This window comes from Heteronotia binoei, chromosome 5 (genome assembly GCF_032191835.1).
Source record: "Heteronotia binoei isolate CCM8104 ecotype False Entrance Well chromosome 5, APGP_CSIRO_Hbin_v1, whole genome shotgun sequence".
NCBI classification, from domain to species: Eukaryota; Metazoa; Chordata; class Lepidosauria; order Squamata; family Gekkonidae; genus Heteronotia; species Heteronotia binoei.
Genome location: NC_083227.1, coordinates 36,386,847 through 36,405,311, shown reverse-complemented (window position 1 = coordinate 36,405,311; position 18,465 = coordinate 36,386,847). Strand labels below are relative to the sequence as shown.

Genomic DNA, 18,465 nt, shown 5'->3' with positions numbered 1-18,465 from the left:
TGGCCGCTGTGTGACACAGAATGTTGGACTGGATGGGCCATTGGCCTGATCTAACATGGCTTCTCTTATGTTCTTATGTTCTTAACACCAAAGGGAGTTCTGGCAATCACATTTAAAGTGACCGCACACCTTTTAAATGCCTTCCCTTCATTGGAAGTCATGGAGGATCAGGGCACCTTTTTTGGGGGCTCATAGAATTGGTCACCCTGGTCTATTTTTTTTAAATGGGTGTGTGTGTGTGTGTGAGGAGAAGCACCAGATGCTATGCTAAAAATTTGGTGCCTCTTCCTCAAAAAACAGCCTCCCCCCCCCCCCGAGCCCCAGGGATTGATTCTCCATTATAACCTATTGAAACCAGTCTCTGTAGGGTATAATGAAGTGCCCTCCTCCCTGCTTTCTGATAACCCTGTGGTAGGGGAAGGGCCTTCAGACTGGGATCCCCTGCCCACAATTGGAGAATGACAACCCTAATTACAGGTTCTGCGATTTCATTAATTACAGGCCATGTTCTATCAAAACTATCTCAAGGACTAGAAACTTGCCTTAAAAATACAAAAACAGAAATCTAAGAACATAAGAGACCATGTTGGATCAGGCCAATGGCCCATCCAGTCCAAGACTCTATGTCACACAATGACCAACCCCTTCCCACCCCCCAAATCTGAAAAACAATTGTACACACCTGGCACCAATACCTGGGTCTGCCATATGAATGCAGTTTTGGTGACTTGCGTACAATCAGATTGGTCTCTGAGAGGGCCAGTTTTTTGGAACCATGTTGTCACTGCCAAACCCAGCATAATAATTGTAGTATATCTTTTTGAATAGCTTAGTAACAGAATCTGCATACTTCCCTCCCTCCCTGCTCTAATTCCACACAGCCTTTACAGCTGGCACCATACAACCCTGAATTACGACCTAGCAAACTCAGCATGATTATGCTGCTTTCCCACACTGGGGATTTCAGGCTTCCAAACTGTCCTTCTCTTATCCTGGAAATCAACACAAGGAAGAGGCTGATCCTTGGCCTGAGATAAGCACGCTGAATGAGGTAAGCACATTGAGTCTGCTGCCAATTTTAGAGACTTTTTAGTGGTTTGTATTTATGTCTTCCTAACCCCCATTTAATGGAAGAATCAACACTGAAGCACACCCACTGAAGATAAAGGCATTAGCTATCAACCACAACATAATATTTCTTACAAAATTTAAAGCAGGAAATTTTCTGGGTTTGTTTTTTGTAGTCAAACATACATTCTTGGCCACATCCAGTGAGTGCTGAGTGACAGAGGGGATCCAAATGCTAGAAGAAAATGATGCATGGGTATCAAAGGAACTGCACAATTGGAAACATCTGATATTGCTTTTAGCCATTTTCACTGGTAAATATCAGCACTGCCCTCCCCCCTTCAGAGTTCACCTTTAAAGCCTTAAACAGGCAGAATCCTGGCTACCTCAAGGTCCACTTTCTCCTGTAAGAGCAAAGCAGGGGACTCCAAACTTTGAGCCTGTGGACACCTTTGGAATTCTGGCACAGGATAGTGGACACACCCACAAAATGGCCACCCAGGAGGCAATCACCCACAAAACATCAGGACGTGATGTGCTCATATCTGATATAAGTCATTCATTATTCAAATAGTAACTCTTAAATATTTCAGGGAGAAGGTATGTTTAACAGGATAATGTTTAACAGGATACTTAAAATATTTTCTTCAGAGAACATGGCTTACCTTCAGTGAAACAGTGAAATTCCATATGCTGTGGTGGCAACTGCTGCGCAGCCAATCAGAAGCCCTGCCTACTTTCTGAAAACACTTGGTGGACATCATGGCACCCATGGGTCACATGTTGAGGTCCCCTGCCATAGAGACTGCTCCATGTGCTATCAGAGGTATATGTGCATGCAGGGGTCATTTTGTAGAAAAATAGGTGGTGGAGCTCACTAGCATATGCCACCCACCACCAGCCAAAAGCAACCTGACGCAAGAAAGGAGAGCCCCAGGTTAAGGAGGCCTGCTTGGGCTGGCTAGAGATGAGAGCTGCTGGAGGTGTGTCAAAGCTCCTGGTGGCTGTCTGGCTGCCCACTCTCCTAATCCAGAGATTGTTATACAGCTGCACCTACTATTCAATGGACAAGGTAGGTGGGGAGGAGGAGGGAGGCTGTCAGAAAGGTTCAGGAGCTGTGCTCCTGTGAGCTCCTGCTGAATTCAAGGCCTGTGTGCATGTACATGAAGGGGCCACCTTTGTCAGCAGTACTACAACTTCCTGAGGGTGAAAGACTTACTTATCCCTGCTGGTAGTTAAGCTACAGGCAAGAATAGAATTCTTAAAAAAAAAAATCCTGAAAGGAGTGCTCTGTTTAGCTTATCTGCTGCTGTTTTGGTGTTGGCTGTTGCTTTCTAGTGGGGCAGCATGTAGGTCAGGGTCCTGCGAGAGCACCCTCCTCAGGCCTGGGCAGAAGCAGACCCATGAATCATACTCTAGAGACTGAGATTAAAAGCTCCTTTGTTCCTGGCTGCGCCGAGCCAATGGCACATCTGTCACGTTCTGCCCATCTGGGCTGCTGCAAAATTGGCTGCTCCTCAGAGCTGGAGTCTAGCTTCCAAACTGTAATTGCACAAATGCGTGGCTACAGCCAGACTAACACGTCCCTGTAAGCAGAGCAAGAGGCCTGCTGTAGAGTCATGGCAAGAAAAAACGCTGGACATGGCTGCCGCTGACCTTGGTAGCTGCTGGATCAAGGGGAAACAATTGACAAAGAGTCCACGGGGGTCAGAAAAGCCAGCATTGAAGACAGCTGAACAAATACAGGCCTCACAGAATGGCTTAGCCACATTTCTTAGTTGCAGTCAACAGCATGACAAGGGGGGGGGGAGCTGTGCTGAACAGAGGAGCAGGAAAATGGGATCAAAGGAACTGGCAGATGTACAAACAGCATGCTTATCTAAGTCACCAATACACAACAGTTTGCCTATCCACAGCTGATCTGCCCACATGCATTTAATTTCCTCCATGGACCATTGACTCTTGGGAGAGGGGGGACAAGAAGAATCATACAGTTGGAAGGGACCTCCAGAGTAATCTAGTTCAACCCCCTGCACAATGCAGGAAATTCACAAGTATCTCCCCACACACACACCCAGCAACCCCTGTGCCAAGCCCAGAAGATGGCAAAAACCCTCCAGAATCTTTGGCCAAATTGGCCTGGAGAAAAATTGCTTTCTGACCCCAAAGTAATAATTTCTCAGGATGCGTAAGAAAGGGCGACAGGAACTATGCACTGATGCAATCCTTCCTGCCCACCCTTTCATCATCTGCCTATGTTCACAGAATCAGCATTGCTGTCAGATGCCCATGTCACCTCTGTTTAAAAAGTTCCAAAGGAGAGCCCACCACCTCCCGAGGAAGCCTGTTCCACTGAGGAACCGCTCTGTCAGGAAAAGCTTCCTAAAGTTTAGCCGAAAACTATTTTGATTTAATTTCAGTCCATTGGCTCTGGTCTGCCCTTCTGGGGCAATGGAGGAGGAGGAGATTGGATTTATACCCCACACTTCACTTGGACTCTCAGAGCAGTTTACAATCTCCTTCCTTTCCTCTCCCCACAATAGACACCCTGTGAGGTAGGTGAGGCTGAGAGCTCTGACAGAACTGTGACTGACCCAAGGTCACCCAGCTGGCCTTATGTGGAGGAGTGGGGAATCAAACCCAGTTCTCCTAGATCAGAGTCTGCGCTCTTAGCTACTACACTAAACTAAGTCCCATAGAACATAAGAGAAGCCATGTTGGATCAGGCCAATGGCCCATCCAGTCCAACACTCTGTTGTAACACAGTGGCCAAAAAAAAAAAAAAATTAATACACACACTGTGGCTAATAGCCACTGATGGACCTCTGCTCCATATTTTTATCTAAACCCCTCTTGAGTTATCAACCTCCAGATGGGGCCTGGAGTTTTTCCAGAACTAGTACTGAGCTCCAGCCCACAGAGATCGATTCCTCTGGAGAGAAGAGCAGCTGCAGTGGGAAGAGTCTATGGAGTCACATTCCTACCGAGTTCCTTCCTCTTTTCAAACTCTACCCTTCCCAATCCCCAAGAGTTTCCCCAATCAGTGTCATCAACCCTACAATCCCATAACTTTATTTCTGAATTCAGGAAGGGTAGCCATGTTAGTCTGTTCCGACAAAAACAAAGAAGAGTCTATAGGCACCATCAAGATGAATACAATTTTATTCCAGCATAAAGGTTAATCTGAGGAATGGATTTATAAATCCACCAAAGTTTTATGCTGGCATAAAATGCTGGTAATTTTTCAAGGTGCACTAGATTATGGTTTATTTTTTAAGCAATGGGAGGAATATGGTATCCACTGCCCCCCTTCATTGCCAGAGGCAACAGCAAACCCGCTCTCTATACAGTCACCACCAATTCTGCTGCATTCAAATGACTGCATGGGCTCACTTGTTCTTCAAAGAGCTGGTCTGCTATACATTAATCTGCCATAGGTGGCAGATTTTGGGAAGCAACAACCTGTCCACACAAATCTCACATTGTTTATCCCTCACCTCATTGAGAGCCGCACCTGAGAGCAGGAGATATCTCTTCCTTCCTAGCAAGCTGTGCCTGCCATTCTCAGACTCTGATGAGATGCCTCCTTGTGAGTGTTTGGGCCACCATTTCTAGTTGCCTGTTTCCAGGGCAACTAAAATGATGGCTGAATTCTGGCTCAAAGAAGTTACCTCATGAAAGTTCAGAAAGCCCTCTTGGGCATGCACAGCTTTTGCGGAGCTATTTTTAAAGAAGGCTAGAGCAGTAGAAAGGTCTCTTGGAACAGAGAACAGTGAGGAAAGTGGGAATAACAGCGATCACTGCCTCAGGCAATGAAAGATCTTGAGCCTCTTCTGTGCAACAGAGCTGTATAATTTTTGATTCACTCAAGAATCACCCTTAGCCTAGCAGCCCAAACCTGCCTACACTGGACAGCCACAACAGGCAGGCAAAGACAGGCTTGATGAGGCCTAATGGGCCACCATACTTCACAAGTGGGCCGTGATTATCAGTCCCAACAATCTACAGAGCTCAGGTCACAAGAAGTTGCAAACCTGTGGTTCTTCTACCATCCCTTAGAGGAAGAACAAAATGGTTCATACACAATGCCAAACACTAAATGTCTGCACTGCAATTGTAACAGTTTTAGTTGAAGTTAAAATGTTATATTGTATTCATATTCTTGCTGTGTTCCCCGCACCCAGTAGCAGGCCTGTTCTATAACCTGTTTCAGTTTCAAAACCTGACCTTATAATAATATCCAGTACAAATTTACTAGTCAGGGATCTGGTGCACACTATAGATGGGGGGAAAGAGAAATGGGGTTACAAGCCTGCCTGACACAGATGAGGAAGATTCCCTGAGAATCCATGGCTGCAGTAATACACACTAAATAATGCACTTCCCAACTGTATTTTACTGTGTGAACTGGCAAAATCCAGCTGGAAAGTACATTGGAAGTGCACTGAAAGTGTGTGTGATCGCAGTCGAAGTATAGCAACCAATAAGCCCTCAAAAGAACATCTAATCACTGTCATCAAGAAACTTAACAAACGCATCTACCTTCATTCACACGTCTATCAATCCCCACCCCCCAAAAAACAGAAACAAAAGGGGAGGGAACCCCATTTTGCTCTAAAATTATAGTCTGCTGTATGTAAACACTAGCCCTACTAGACCAGACCAAAGTTTCATCTTCTGGCCTAGTATTACAGAACCCAGTTGGACCACAAATCCAGTGACATGCAGTCACATGTCAAATGTAACATCCTCTTCTGATCTTAAGATGCTTATAAGCAGGGAACAGAGGCAACAGTCCTTATCCCCACCTGACATTTGTCCTCATTATCTACTACTCAAAGGTATACTGCCTCTGAACAAGGAGGTTCAGTATAGCTTATGGATAATACTATCAATGTCATCTTGCCCCTTTTGCTGCCCATGCTGTTTTCCTCTACAACTACTATATGTACAGCCACATTCTTTGCTTATGCCCAGTATGGACTGCCACCAGTCTGGTTTCCAGATCCAATTGCTATTATCACTGCTGGAGATTTCCTAGCTTCATAGTGAAATTGTGTGTAATGGTTGCAAGAAGCTTAGAGTCTATGAGGCAGGAGCCTTCTCCATCCCTTACCCTCCAGGTAGCTGCCAACCAATGTTCCCTCTAAGCTTGCAGAGTCTTGCGAGCAAAAATTCTACTTTGTGAGCTACTGGTATTAAAGTTGTGAGCTACTGCATAAATTATTGTGCTCTGGGGTCATCCTTTCTGAGCTAAGACAAGGAACTGGAGCTGGAGGCTAAAAATCTGTGAGCTAGCTCATGCTAACTCAGCTTAGAGAGAACACTGCTGCCAACATATGCTGAATTTTACCAGTTCCTAAATTCATGGATAAAGAAATAATTCAAAGTTAAACATTTTGTATAAAAAATTTCCGGATACTTGACATGGGCTTCTTTGGTTGAGAGTTTAGATTCTGATGAAGGGGGCAAAGAGAATGCTTAGTCTTCAAAGTATTCTGTTTTGATTGTCAGAAACAACTCCAGAGGACAACTATGGGCAATAACATTGGGTTTTATTATAAGCTGAGCAGTTCAGCAGCAGAACGGTGGAGGGAGGCAAATCCTCCTCCTTTGGTAGACAAGGCACCGAACTGAGGTTTCACAACACAGCAAGCAAGGCAAAGGCTCAGATAGAAAGATTTGACTTTCCCATCACAGTTACACAGGATACCAACTCTGGGTCCCTATAAAGTGACTGCAAACAGATTGAGCATACTTTATTTATGCAGTGAATAGTGTGTGGGGAGAGGGTCACAGTTTGGGACACACAGACAGGAGGAAACAGAGAGGGGCCTGTTCACTCACAGCTCAGACTGGTAAATTGAAGGGTGGCTCACAGCAGCCTGACTTGGGAGGGTACAAAGCTCAGCTTAAGCGTAACGGTCCTGCAGTCAGACAGCAGAAGTGGTTCTAATACCTTCTGACTGAAGTCAAATGAAGGTAGGAGAGACTACTCGCAGCCGAGTGCAAAGTTCCAATTTTGACCTGTGAGCTGGAGGAATCACCTGTTTGAATGCTCTCCCTTGTTACACCACATGCATGCAGAAAACTAGAGGGAAAGTATGTTAGCTTTCTGCGGAGAGCATGCATATTCCTGTGGGACCTCCCCAAGTGGAAATGGTACAGTCCCCTGAGACTATTCCACAGGCTTCTTTTGATTGCATATTCCAGTTCTTAAGAAGCACACGTTTTGCCCCCAGACGTGGGAATGGTGGCGGTGGTGCACGATTGTTCCAGAAGTTAAAGAGATATAAGGCACATCCAGATAATGACTGTAAGAAGAAACAAAAGCACATCCTGCATCCATGTTTGCCTCTGCAATATACACTTACCAGAATTTCCCCCCCACAGCAGTCAACCTCCAATTCACAACACAAGAAAGAAAATGGCACAGGCTTCTTGCACACTTCCACTTTGCTGATTTCCTGCACTTCTGGGTTTCTGTTCAGGAAAGCCTCTGTAAACACACACTCCTTAAAAAGAGATCTTACTGGGGGGAAAGGGAACAGAAACAAGGACAAGAAAGTTTTTTTGGGGGGAAGGTTTGGCCAAGTGGAGCATTTTAGTGGGGCACAGCACCCAGAATTTATGGCACAAAAGAAGGGGTTGGACAGGCACGGAAGTGTGTACATGGGGAAATATAGGTGGTCTGATGTGGATCTACTTACAGAAGTCCTTGCCCACCTTTTTTCAGCACTGAAAAATTGCCCCCCTAAAATTTCTTCACAGATTGGTAACAGTGCCTTGGGAGAACCCTCCCTCCAAAACAAAAACAAAACAAAAACCCAGCATTGGATCTCAGCAGTTACAAATCTTTGTAGCAAACAATCCAGCAACAAGCTTCAGCCTCCATTTTTCACCATCATCCAACCTCCATTCTTGTTGCCTTCCCAAGAATTCTAGAAGTCGACGCTTTCTTAAATTCTTAAAGAGATGCATCTTTTAAGAAGCTTAGTGTCCAGCAGTGTCCAGCCAACAAACCAAGAACAGAGCTTAACTGAGTGAAACGTGATTATGCATTGTAGTGGATTTAGCGCGAATGGGATCAACATAACCATGCTTTACTAGATGCAGTGGGTGCTGGGATACCCTAATGTACACACTGGGGTGTCACAGGGACACAATGGGTGCACGAGACCTCAGCGGTGTTGAGGAGCGTTGGCCAACATGCAACACTTCTGTCCATAAAGGTCTGGCAATCTTTGGGAGGTGGGTGGGTCTCTTGATGGGGAAGATCTCTATATATGAACACATACAGACTAGGACCATAGGAGTTCATGCTCACGAAGGATCCCCACCCACTTCCCCAAAATCTTCAGCATTTAGTTCATTCGTCCTGGCTTCTTCTGGTTTATCTGCTGACAAGACAAAAACAAAACAGCAGATCAAGGCCATCAATCCCAAGAATACACACTGAACATTCATACACAGTTCTTCAATGTGGTATGGAGAGAGGGAGAAAGAGGAACGGTGTGTGTGGGGGGGAAGGGGTTCTAGAACTCCTATTTTGACCCTTTGATAGTCAATGGAATGTGGTTCTTCATCTCCTTGGGTTAGCCAAATAATCTTTCCTGCTTGCAGTTTCACCTTGCTGCATTTGACTACGCTTGCTTCATGGTGATTCCAATTACTGACACACTTCTGGGTGAAGATGCAAAGCTCCATGTGTGTGTGTGTGCAAAACCCCTCAAATATTCAGGAAAATAACATTTTTGAGGATTTATTTTTTAAAATGATGGGAAAAAATAAGCAAATAATTGGGGTAAGTGAAAAAAAATGTATGCATTATTTTCTTAGTTGGAATGAGGGAAATCCTTTTTTAAGACAAGGCTTTGTTCATTCAAAATGTGTCAGATGAAAACAGCTATGCAAGAGATTCTATAGCATTAGATAATGATGATTTCCAGGGCTTTTTTTGTGGGGGAACACAGCGGAATGGAGTTCTGGAGTCTCTTCATCAGGCCTGTGGCCAGGATTTTAAAAGTCTGGGGGGGGGATGTAAAAAAGTTGGGGGGCACTTAGTGGCTCCCCTCCCCTGGCCACCACTGCTGTGACTCAGGATGCCCAACTCACGGTGCCTGATCTTCCCTGCCACCCACCCCCACCATTGCCACCACTTGAAGGGCTGCAGGGGTGAAAGCTGAAAGCCCAAGGGCCACCCCCTTCCTCTCCTGTGATTTTAATTGCATGGGAGTGGGAGCAGCTGCTGCCCCTCCCATTCCATTTAAAGGGCCTGGGAGGGGCAGTGGCTGATCCTGGTACCCCTCCCATGCAATTTAAACAATGGGGAGGGGAGGGGCAGTCCCCAGCCTCTCAGCTTTCACCTCCGCAGTGGTGGCAGAGGCCTGCTCTTCAAGGAAACAAAATTCTCAAAAAATGTTTAGAAGTTCATTGGGGGAGCCTTGTGTTTCTCCTTCCTTTCCCTCTTGAGAGTTCCAGCACCTCTTTATCCAGAAAAAAAACCTTGATGATTTCTATGTATGATGCAGATACATGGTGCTAAAGTACAGCCATTTGTACAGCTGCTAACTTCCTTTGTTTATCTACATTTACGCTTTATAGAAAACTAAGATATTTATCCTTAGAAATAACATAAATACACCAAATTTTATATGTCAAGTCTTAAATGAGGCATTTATAGTGTTAAAGCAGTAAAACACATTTAGGTTTGATAGGAAAGTAAGTTCTGCATATATTCCAATATCCTGCAATATTCCTATCCTCATCCCCCACTCCCGCCAGAGAAAAGCTACTGGAGGGAGAACGCCCCCCCCCCTACCTTTTCCCCTCACGGCTTCAAAACTTCAGGAAAACATCTCTATCTCTGGGTCCAATCTATCCCCCCTTGATTATTAATGCTGGAACTAAATTCTGGGGATGGGTGGAGTAAATGAAGGCTTTGGACACAAGTGTGCTCACAGAACATAATTCTATTTATCAAAAGCATTTTGTAGCATTCTTACAACAACCACTATTGCTTAATAATGAAGGCAGGGGAATATGAAAGAGCTCCATAAAATGATGGATGTTGTAGTCAGAGTGGATACAGAGAACTTGCTTCACCCTCTTGGGTAAAGGGTTAGGGACTGAAGTTTATACTATGGTATATCATTAATACTGTCTGTTTCTGTAAGCAAAATCTTACTATATCTTTTTCAGTTTTTAATTTTTTTATTTAAAACATTTATGTACCACCTTTCTACTTTATAGGAACTCAAGGTGGCTTCTATGTAAATAATAATGAAATACCACAAAATACATTTTTTTAACATGTCATGTTAATGCATGTGCTTTGTTTCAAGTTCTGTTTTCAGATTTCTTGGGTGGTTCTACAATCCAGATCCTACTAGTGTTTTCTAGATGTCCCCTCCTGTTGACTGCATTGACTTAACACTGCATAGTCCACCTTGAGTCCCAGTGAGAAAAGCAGACTATAAATAACACAAATAAATAAATAACAGTAATTTCCCAACTTGAGAACACCCAATGAAGGTGCTAGGTGTTCGATTCAGGTAAGACAGAGGAGGGGAAGTCTTCACACCACACCAACTTACTTTCTGAAGGATTCACTGCCATAGGGTGCAGCAGTGCCCTCCAGCTTAGATGAATTTAAAATGGGATCAGACAGGATAGATCCATCAATGGCTATTAGCCATGCTGGCTCAAGGGAATGTCCATGTTCCAAGGACTGCTAAATAAGAGATACTCATTTATGGGGGGAAATGGGGAACAACAAAAAAGAAGGGATTTGGCCTCTGTGTCCCTGTCTGTGGGCTTCTCAGAAGTATCTGGTTGGCTGCTGTGAGAAACACAGTGCTGAACTAAAGGACTGCTGGTCCAATCCAGAAGAGCTTTTTTTGTGTCCTTATCCCCATCTACAGACAGATGTCCATATGTGATGGAGGCCACCTAGTGGATACAGGACTGAAATAAAATCTAAACCTTCTCGCTATATTAGCAGGACACTTCTCTATATATATTAGCAAGACACTTCTGGTTGCAGTGAAAGGGGTTTGCTGTTCAACACCTCCTTGAAGTGTCCCTTCCATTTTGTTGATGACCCAGGCTTCAGACAAATTTCTTTTCCCTCAGAGAATCCAGCTATTCCGCCTAATACCTGAGAGATGCTAACGCCGGTGAGTTTCTCAACGGTGTCAGGCAGTTTGTTCATGATTTCTAGGACCTCCCCCGTGATCTTGGCAGCTCCCACATCTCCAGTCCCACTGGACACCATTGTTATCTTCTTCACCGAGGTCAAGGGCTTGCTGATTTCTTCAGCCACCTGCAAGAGAATTATACACAAAGGGGGGGAAGGAATGGAAAGAGAACAGGCACTAAGTTTGTTATATTTTAGATGCCTGGATTTTGCAAAAAAGTCAGGCCTTTCCTCAGGGCCAACCAAGCTGCTACAAAAGCTGTCTAGGAGGTGGAGTTTGTGATCCTCTGATCCACTTCCATGCAGCCTTGAGCTACTTTTATCTCACCCACTGATCCCCAACATGGTCTCCAAGGTTCCTATTACTGTGAGTCAGGATGCCCATTGGTTTCTTCAGCAAATGTCTCCTCCACAAGGCAAAGAGCTAACCCTAGCTTTTCTCCACCTCACTGGAGCAGGAGGTACCCCATAGGAAGGAACACACATTTGGAAACAGCAGTTTCCATCATAGGAATGTGAACAGGAAAAAGATCAATAATAACAATGGATTGACTCAATAAATTGATTCCACAAAGGAAGCCACAGCCCTCAGTTTACAAGACCCAAACAAGGCTTGTTAGTGATAGGGCATTTTGGAGGCCATTAATTCACAGGGTTGCCATAAGTCGGAAGCAACTTGACACTTAACACACACACACACACGAGAAGAGGTCCCAAGAACATACCTGCTAACCTGCCCTGTTTGTTTTTTAAAGTGCTATCATTTTCTGGAGAAATAAGCAGTACAGGCTCCAAAATTACATTTTTTTTTTGCACTAAAAGGGGGAAACCACACTGATGGTTGTGGAGAGAATGCTAACCTCCGGAATCTTCTCCAGGAGCATGTCCACCATGGCTGCCTCTTGGTACTGCTGAAAGGCCTCTGCCTTCTTGGCCATCTGCTCGGCATCGGCCCGGGCTTTGGCCTCGATAGCGTAGGCCCGAGCCTCACCCTTTACCTAGGGACAGGAGGTTGGGATTGAAAAGGAGAATGAGTTTATCAATCTACTTTATATACAGCCTGTCTTTCTTTCCACCGCAGAGATGCACTCACCCTGACAGACTCTGCCTCAGCCTCGGCCTTCATGATCAGCTGGGACCTGCCAGAGAAACACAAACAGGAGGGTAACCACACTCCCGTCTCCTGCTCCTGACTCTTAAAGAAGAAGACTGCAGATTTATACCCTGCCCTTCTCTCTGAATCAAGAGACTCAGAGCGGCTTACAATCTCCTATATCTTCTCCCCCCACAACAGACACCCTGTGAGATGGGTGGAGCTGAGAGGGCTCTCACAGCAGCTGCCCTTTCAAGGACAACTCCTGCGAGAGCTATGGCTGACACAAGGCCATTCCAGCAGGTGCAAGTGGAGGAGTGGGGAATCAAACCCGGTTCTTCCAGATAAGAGTCCACACTTAACCACTACACTAAACTGGCTCTCCTGGGTGATAGGAGGAGGAAGGAGGGACTGTGGCACTGGAATGATGAAATGCTGTTTGATGTACGTAAAAGATGACATGAGGAGAAGTGTACAAATATTAGAAATCACACATGAAGTTGCCTAATACTGAATCAAACCATTGGTTCATGAAGGCCAATAGTGTCCACCCAAGACTGGCAGGAGCTCTCCAGAAATCTTTCACATCATCTCTGACCTGTTCTGTTTTAACTAGAAATGTCAGGGATTGAACTGGGACCTTCTGCATGCCAAGCAGATGCTCTGTCACTGAGTCACAGCCCCACCCAAATATAAGCTGAGGCCCAGCGAACAGCTCGGCTTACAATTGCTATATCCTCTAGTTTGTTCCTTTCTGCCTTAGACAGAGTGGGCTCACTTCTGAGAATTAAAAATTTGAGCCACTCTGCTGCACATGAATGGGACACAGGGAAAACCCTTTAGAGCCCCAGTTCAAGGCACCTTAAGGCCAAGATGGATCTGCGGAGAACAAATGGGTGAAAAAGAGATTCCACTGTGTGACCATGAGGGCATGCTGCTGTCCTCACAAGTAACAGGGTGAAAAGTTCAGACTTCAGGGTGTGAGAAATCAAGCAATTGAATGCTGCCCCAGGTGAAAAATAAAACCCCTGTACATAAGATTTTATTTTACTGTGAAGGACATGCAGCTATTCAGCGAAGAAGATGAAGATGATATTGGATTTATATCCCACCTTTTACTCTGAATCTCAGAGTTTCAGAGTGGCTTACAATCTCCTTTACCTTCCTCCCCCACAACAGACACCCTGTGAGGTAGGTGGGGCTGAGAGAGCTCTCCCAGAAGCTGCCCTTTCAAGAATAGCTGTGTGAGAGCTGTGGCTAATCCAAGGCCATTCTAGCAGCTGCAAGCGGAGGAGTGGGGAATCAAACCCGGTTCTCCCAGATAAGAGTCTGCGCACTTAACCACTACACCAAACTGGCTCTCTAAACAATCTAGCAATAGATCTAAAACTTGAGATGATGTCTGCTTTGTTCTGGCGACCAACAGAAAAAGCCCTGACCATTATATGGGAAAGATGGCCAGGTCTATCCTTACCTCTCAGCTTCAGCCAGTTTCTCCAGCCGGAAGCGCTCGGCTTCAGCAGGCTTCTTGACCTTTGACTCTAATTCCCGCTCCTTGCAGATGATCTCTTGCTCCTGGATTTGAATCTGTTGGGCTCGCTCCACCACCAGCACCTGCATCTTCTGCTCCTCAATCTTCTGCTTTGTCTTGGCTACCTACAGAGCATGGAGGACACAGGGAAGAGCTTAGGGGTCGCCCAGCTGAACAGAGGTTAGAGGTCAAAGATGGATCTTGGGAGGGTTAACGCAGCACAGAAATGTGAAACTTACAATAGTTGTGTTTGCAGTTTCTTGTTTTGTTAGCTGCCAATAAACTAGGGCGGGATATAAATATTTTAAAGAAACAAACTTTGGGTCCACACAGACAGCCAACGTACAAGGTAATATGGTGTACAACCCGTAGTGTACACGCAACCACTTATTTATCCCATTTTAATCCCACTTTTCCTTCAGTTCTGCATTTTATCCTCACAGCAATTCTGTGAGGCAGAGGAGACTGGGATAGTGAGCAACTGGCTCAAGGTCATCCAGTTCGCTTCATGACTGAGTGGAGATTCCCACCCCACCCCTACTCCCTACTCTAACCACTAGACTGCATGGCTCTCACCTGGCTGGCTGTAGTGTCTTGCCCAAGCAGTGCAGGAAATCGTATCATATTTCTATAACCTGATGGAGAAATCCAGGGAAAACAGGAGTGATGATATTCTCCATACCACTTGACACTGCCAGCTTATGAAGTGGTTGCTGGCAAAGAGTGGCAAGAAACGCCTAACAAAATGGTTCTTTATACTCAGGCATCAGCCGGTGATTTGGATTTGGTAGAAAGGTGAGCCAGTGATCAAGAGCAAACACTGTTGCTGAAAAAATAGTGTAGGAGGCCAAAAGTCACAAAGAACATCTAGCTTTACCTGGCTAAAAGCAGGATCTGAGAAATTCAGTGAGTAATAAACACTCACTGAATTTCACAGAGCTTGATACATTCTGATTCTGTATAAATCTAAGTTTTTGGCTACCTTTTGGAAGGACCTGTTGAGGAGACAGCAAAAGTGCTATGCCCTTTGCATGCGTGCCGAGAAGAGCGACAGGTTGAGGCCACCAGTGGGTGGCAAGGATTCCTCCACAGCTGTGACCCTCTGTTTATTTTGCACCATGTTATGCTGCCTGGTGCCTGGCTTGAGTTTCCCATCCTTATTCTTTCAATCTTCTGCCCATGGTTCTGGTCTGGACAACTGAGAGGCCATACCTCCAGCTGCCCCCTCTTCCTGTGACTATGATGTGGGGTTGATGATGATGATATTGGATTTATATCCCGCCCTCCACTCCGAAGAGTCTCAGAGCGTCTCACAATCTCCTTTACCTTCCTCCCCTACAACAGACGCCCTGTGAGGTGGGTGGGGCTGGAGAGGGCTCTCACAGCAGCTGCCCTTTCAAGGACAACCTCTGCCAGAGCTATGGCTGACCCAAGGCCATTCCAGCAGGTGCAAGTGGAGGAGTGGGGAATCAAACCCGGTTCTCCCAGATAAGAGTCCGCACACTTAACCCCTACACCAAACTAGCTCTAGTTGCTGTTCTGCCCAAAGCTCAGGGGGAGTCCTGGAACTGAATGGGGTGCTCCACACCAGGAAAGAAGGTGCATCTCACATTGCACATGTGAAAATAGTGTGTGTGTGACTTTTGTTGCAAGGGGCAATCTATGGCTCGGTTCAGAATCATGCAAAACCATGGTTTCTCTGAGCAATGGTGAAATCCAGACTCAATTTGCAGTCACGCCCACATTTTTATTTGCCCCAACAGATCACTCTGGCTGTGGCTAAGCTTTTTTGAAGCTGGGAAGTATATGACAGCAGCCTCAGGGAACTAAGATATTCACATTTACAGATCAGGCAAACCCATAGCTAAAAATGTTTCATATCTGATGGACCCCCACAAACCATGGTTAGCTGTGTAGTCTGCATTCAGACGACCAAATTAATCTGGTACTGTTATATAAGCTGTGGCTTAAACAATGGATTCAAAATACATCTGGCAGTGAATTTATCTATGCTATTTGACATTCCATAGGGATTTTATAACATACAACTCAAGTCCTTCAACCTAAATTAAAACACTATCCTCCCAGGTGTGTTGCTTTGGTGGATCTTTGCATGTTTCTGAAGGAGCTGCCAAGAATACCTTTTCTATGCATCTGGATAGGTAAAGATCTGAGCACACCTTGCACTTGGCACCCACCAGTCCCCTGAAGTTGCCTCACCTGCAGCTGATACGCCAAGTCAGATTCAGCTTTCCTTGTGTTCACCTCGATATCATAGGCCGCTTTCTTCAGCTCGTAATCCCGCTGAGCCTTGGCCATTTCAATTTCATTCAGGTACTGAGCAGACAATTTCTCTTGCTTGGCCTTAGCTTCCTAAAGGTGGAGAAGGAGAGCACAGGCTTTTCATGTGTAGGGTCCTGGGTTCAAATTATGCCATTGCTGGTTAAAAAATAAACAATCTGAAATGGAAGGGCTGGGAAGGGCCTTCAGTTGTGTCCCAGGACAGTTGCAGCTAGTCAGAGTAGACTTTTACAGAGAGAAGGGTAACTTCTTTGTTTGTATTGGGGATTATTATAATAATGGTTTCTTGTGCATTAATGAAATCTGTGGCATATCAGGTATCATTGCAGCAGAGAATGCCTTTAAAAACCCTGCATCATCTATAATTACATTCTAGTTGCCTGTGTGTGCATCTTTCTATCCACTTTCTCCCCCTGTACCATTTCACTACCCACAGTAAGAGAAAACTGGAAGCAGAAAACTGATTCTCTTTCAATTCCAGATTTCCCCAAGGAACAGCATTAAGAAGAAAGGGTCTCCAGATGAAGAAAGATATTTTGACTTCACTAACCAGTAGACCAATCACCTTCCTCTGCCCTCTTCACTATTTGCATGTTTCAAAATTCTAAGCTCCAACATGCAAGTTAACCCATTTGCTTCTGCTAGAATCTTCAAGCCTACTGAAAGAAATGAAAGTACCTGCTTTGGATGAGTGATCTTCTTATGAGAAGAGTGGAGGAGCTATTCCTCCTCAAAGCCTGCTGGGAAGGAAGGACATTCACCCACCGAAGACGACACAGCCTAAAATCATACCTAAGTTCCCACTATCTAGTGAGCCTCATGATATGAAATAAATCCAGCACTGAAGTGATGAACACGCTGAAGGCCTTAAATTGGCCAAGAAAAGGCCCATGTTTCCTTCAGACCATGAACCTAGAACTCACCTTGATGCCAGCATCTCTCTTGGCTTCAGCTTCTCCAATCCGGGCATCCTTCTGAACCTGGGCGGTTCGGGCCTTCCCCAGAGAGTGAAGATAATCCTTCAATTGAGAGAGGAAATATGGTCAGAGGTGCCCACGCATGGTACCAAAAAGAAAGAAGATCCAAAATTCAGCACCAAGGAAAGCCATCATTTGCCATTTAAGCTGTCTGCAGTCTCCTCTTCCAGAGCCAAACGCTCCCCCTGGCTTTCTGGCTAAATTCCTGCTTGGATGACTGTAGTGCAGTCTTTCCAAGACAGAAAGATGCACACGAGAAGCTGTGGCTGTTGCAGAATGCCACAGCCCATCTCCCTTTGGGACCAGGTCACAGGGGGCATGCTAAAAGGTGGAATGCTGAATTCTGCACCAGTGATTGTTTCTCATACAAAAGACAGTGCCCTTGCTTCTTATTTGCTACCAGGCTAATTGCGGGTATTGACATTGTTCCTTAAGCTCTAAATCACTAGGGTTATTCACATTGGAAATGATAGCGGATGCATTAATCTGGTACCCTACCTTTTACCTAAAAAAAGCAAAAACACCTTGCATTAGAGAAAAGTTTGCTTCTGGGCCCGAGTCAAGGCTTAAAGCCTGATAAGGCCCAGACCCTGCCTGAATATTCTGTTGTATCCCCTGAAATCACCAGAGAAGGTTGTGCTCTAGGTTCCTTCTTTTGCAGCTGGGATTGGCAGGGGGCATTGAGCATGGCCTACCTGGCAGTGGCATCAACCCTTTGCAACTCCCTGCCCAGAGCAGTCGTCCTTTCCCATTTAGGCTTATTCCTTATACACTTGCATCATATTATCAGCTTAGCATTTCTTTTCTCTGTGTCCCCATTTTTCCAGTATTCAACCTTGGAGGTACAAGGGCAGGCCTCCCGCTCTATTTTATATGCGAATTTCAGACAGCCCTCTTTCCCCCCCAAAAGCACATTGTGGGTGGGGAAGGAAGAGACCCACTCTTCCATAAGTCAGTTTATTTTTCCTGCTAACTTTGGGGTAGGGGAAAAAAATCTCTCCTACTATGCTGAGTATTGTCACCCCAAACTGGAAAGATTGCTTCTTAGAAAGATCAGGAATATGTGCGTCAAAAGCCAGAGAATATTAGCTGGGTGAAAGAACTATAGAAGCCACTGAAATCCCACCCTATAGTCAACTTACATCAACAACAAAGTTGATTATAAGTCAACAGACATTTAAGATCCAAGAGTTAAAAGAGGAAGAGGAGGAGGAGACTGATTTAAACCTCACCCTTCCCTCGGCGTCTAAGAGCAGCTTACAATCTCCTTCCTTACCTATCCCCACAACAGACACAC

The 18,465-nt window shown here is 45.3% G+C and overlaps 1 protein-coding gene across 3 annotated transcripts in view; it reads right to left on the bottom strand.

Annotated features, from left to right (window-relative positions):
• Nucleotides 1-6,606: 6,606 nt before the first annotated feature.
• The window catches only part of FLOT1 (flotillin 1), a 30,874-nt gene continuing 19,015 nt past the window's right edge, over nucleotides 6,607-18,465 (bottom strand). The window contains exons 6-12 of one of the 3 annotated variants that reach the window (XM_060239166.1): nucleotides 17,115-17,210; nucleotides 16,111-16,263; nucleotides 13,834-14,015; nucleotides 12,360-12,405; nucleotides 12,127-12,264; nucleotides 11,228-11,392; nucleotides 6,607-8,468 (exon numbers count right to left, since the gene is read on the bottom strand). In XM_060239166.1, the coding sequence (XP_060095149.1) occupies nucleotides 8,433-8,468; nucleotides 11,228-11,392; nucleotides 12,127-12,264; nucleotides 12,360-12,405; nucleotides 13,834-14,015; nucleotides 16,111-16,263; nucleotides 17,115-17,210 (816 nt within the window). In that variant the 3' untranslated portion in view covers nucleotides 6,607-8,432. Of the gene's footprint in view, nucleotides 8,469-10,261; nucleotides 11,393-12,126; nucleotides 12,265-12,359; nucleotides 12,406-13,833; nucleotides 14,016-16,110; nucleotides 16,264-17,114; nucleotides 17,211-18,465 lie in introns of those variants that run through there. The other 2 variants (XM_060239167.1, XM_060239165.1) reach the window with 2 other exon arrangements.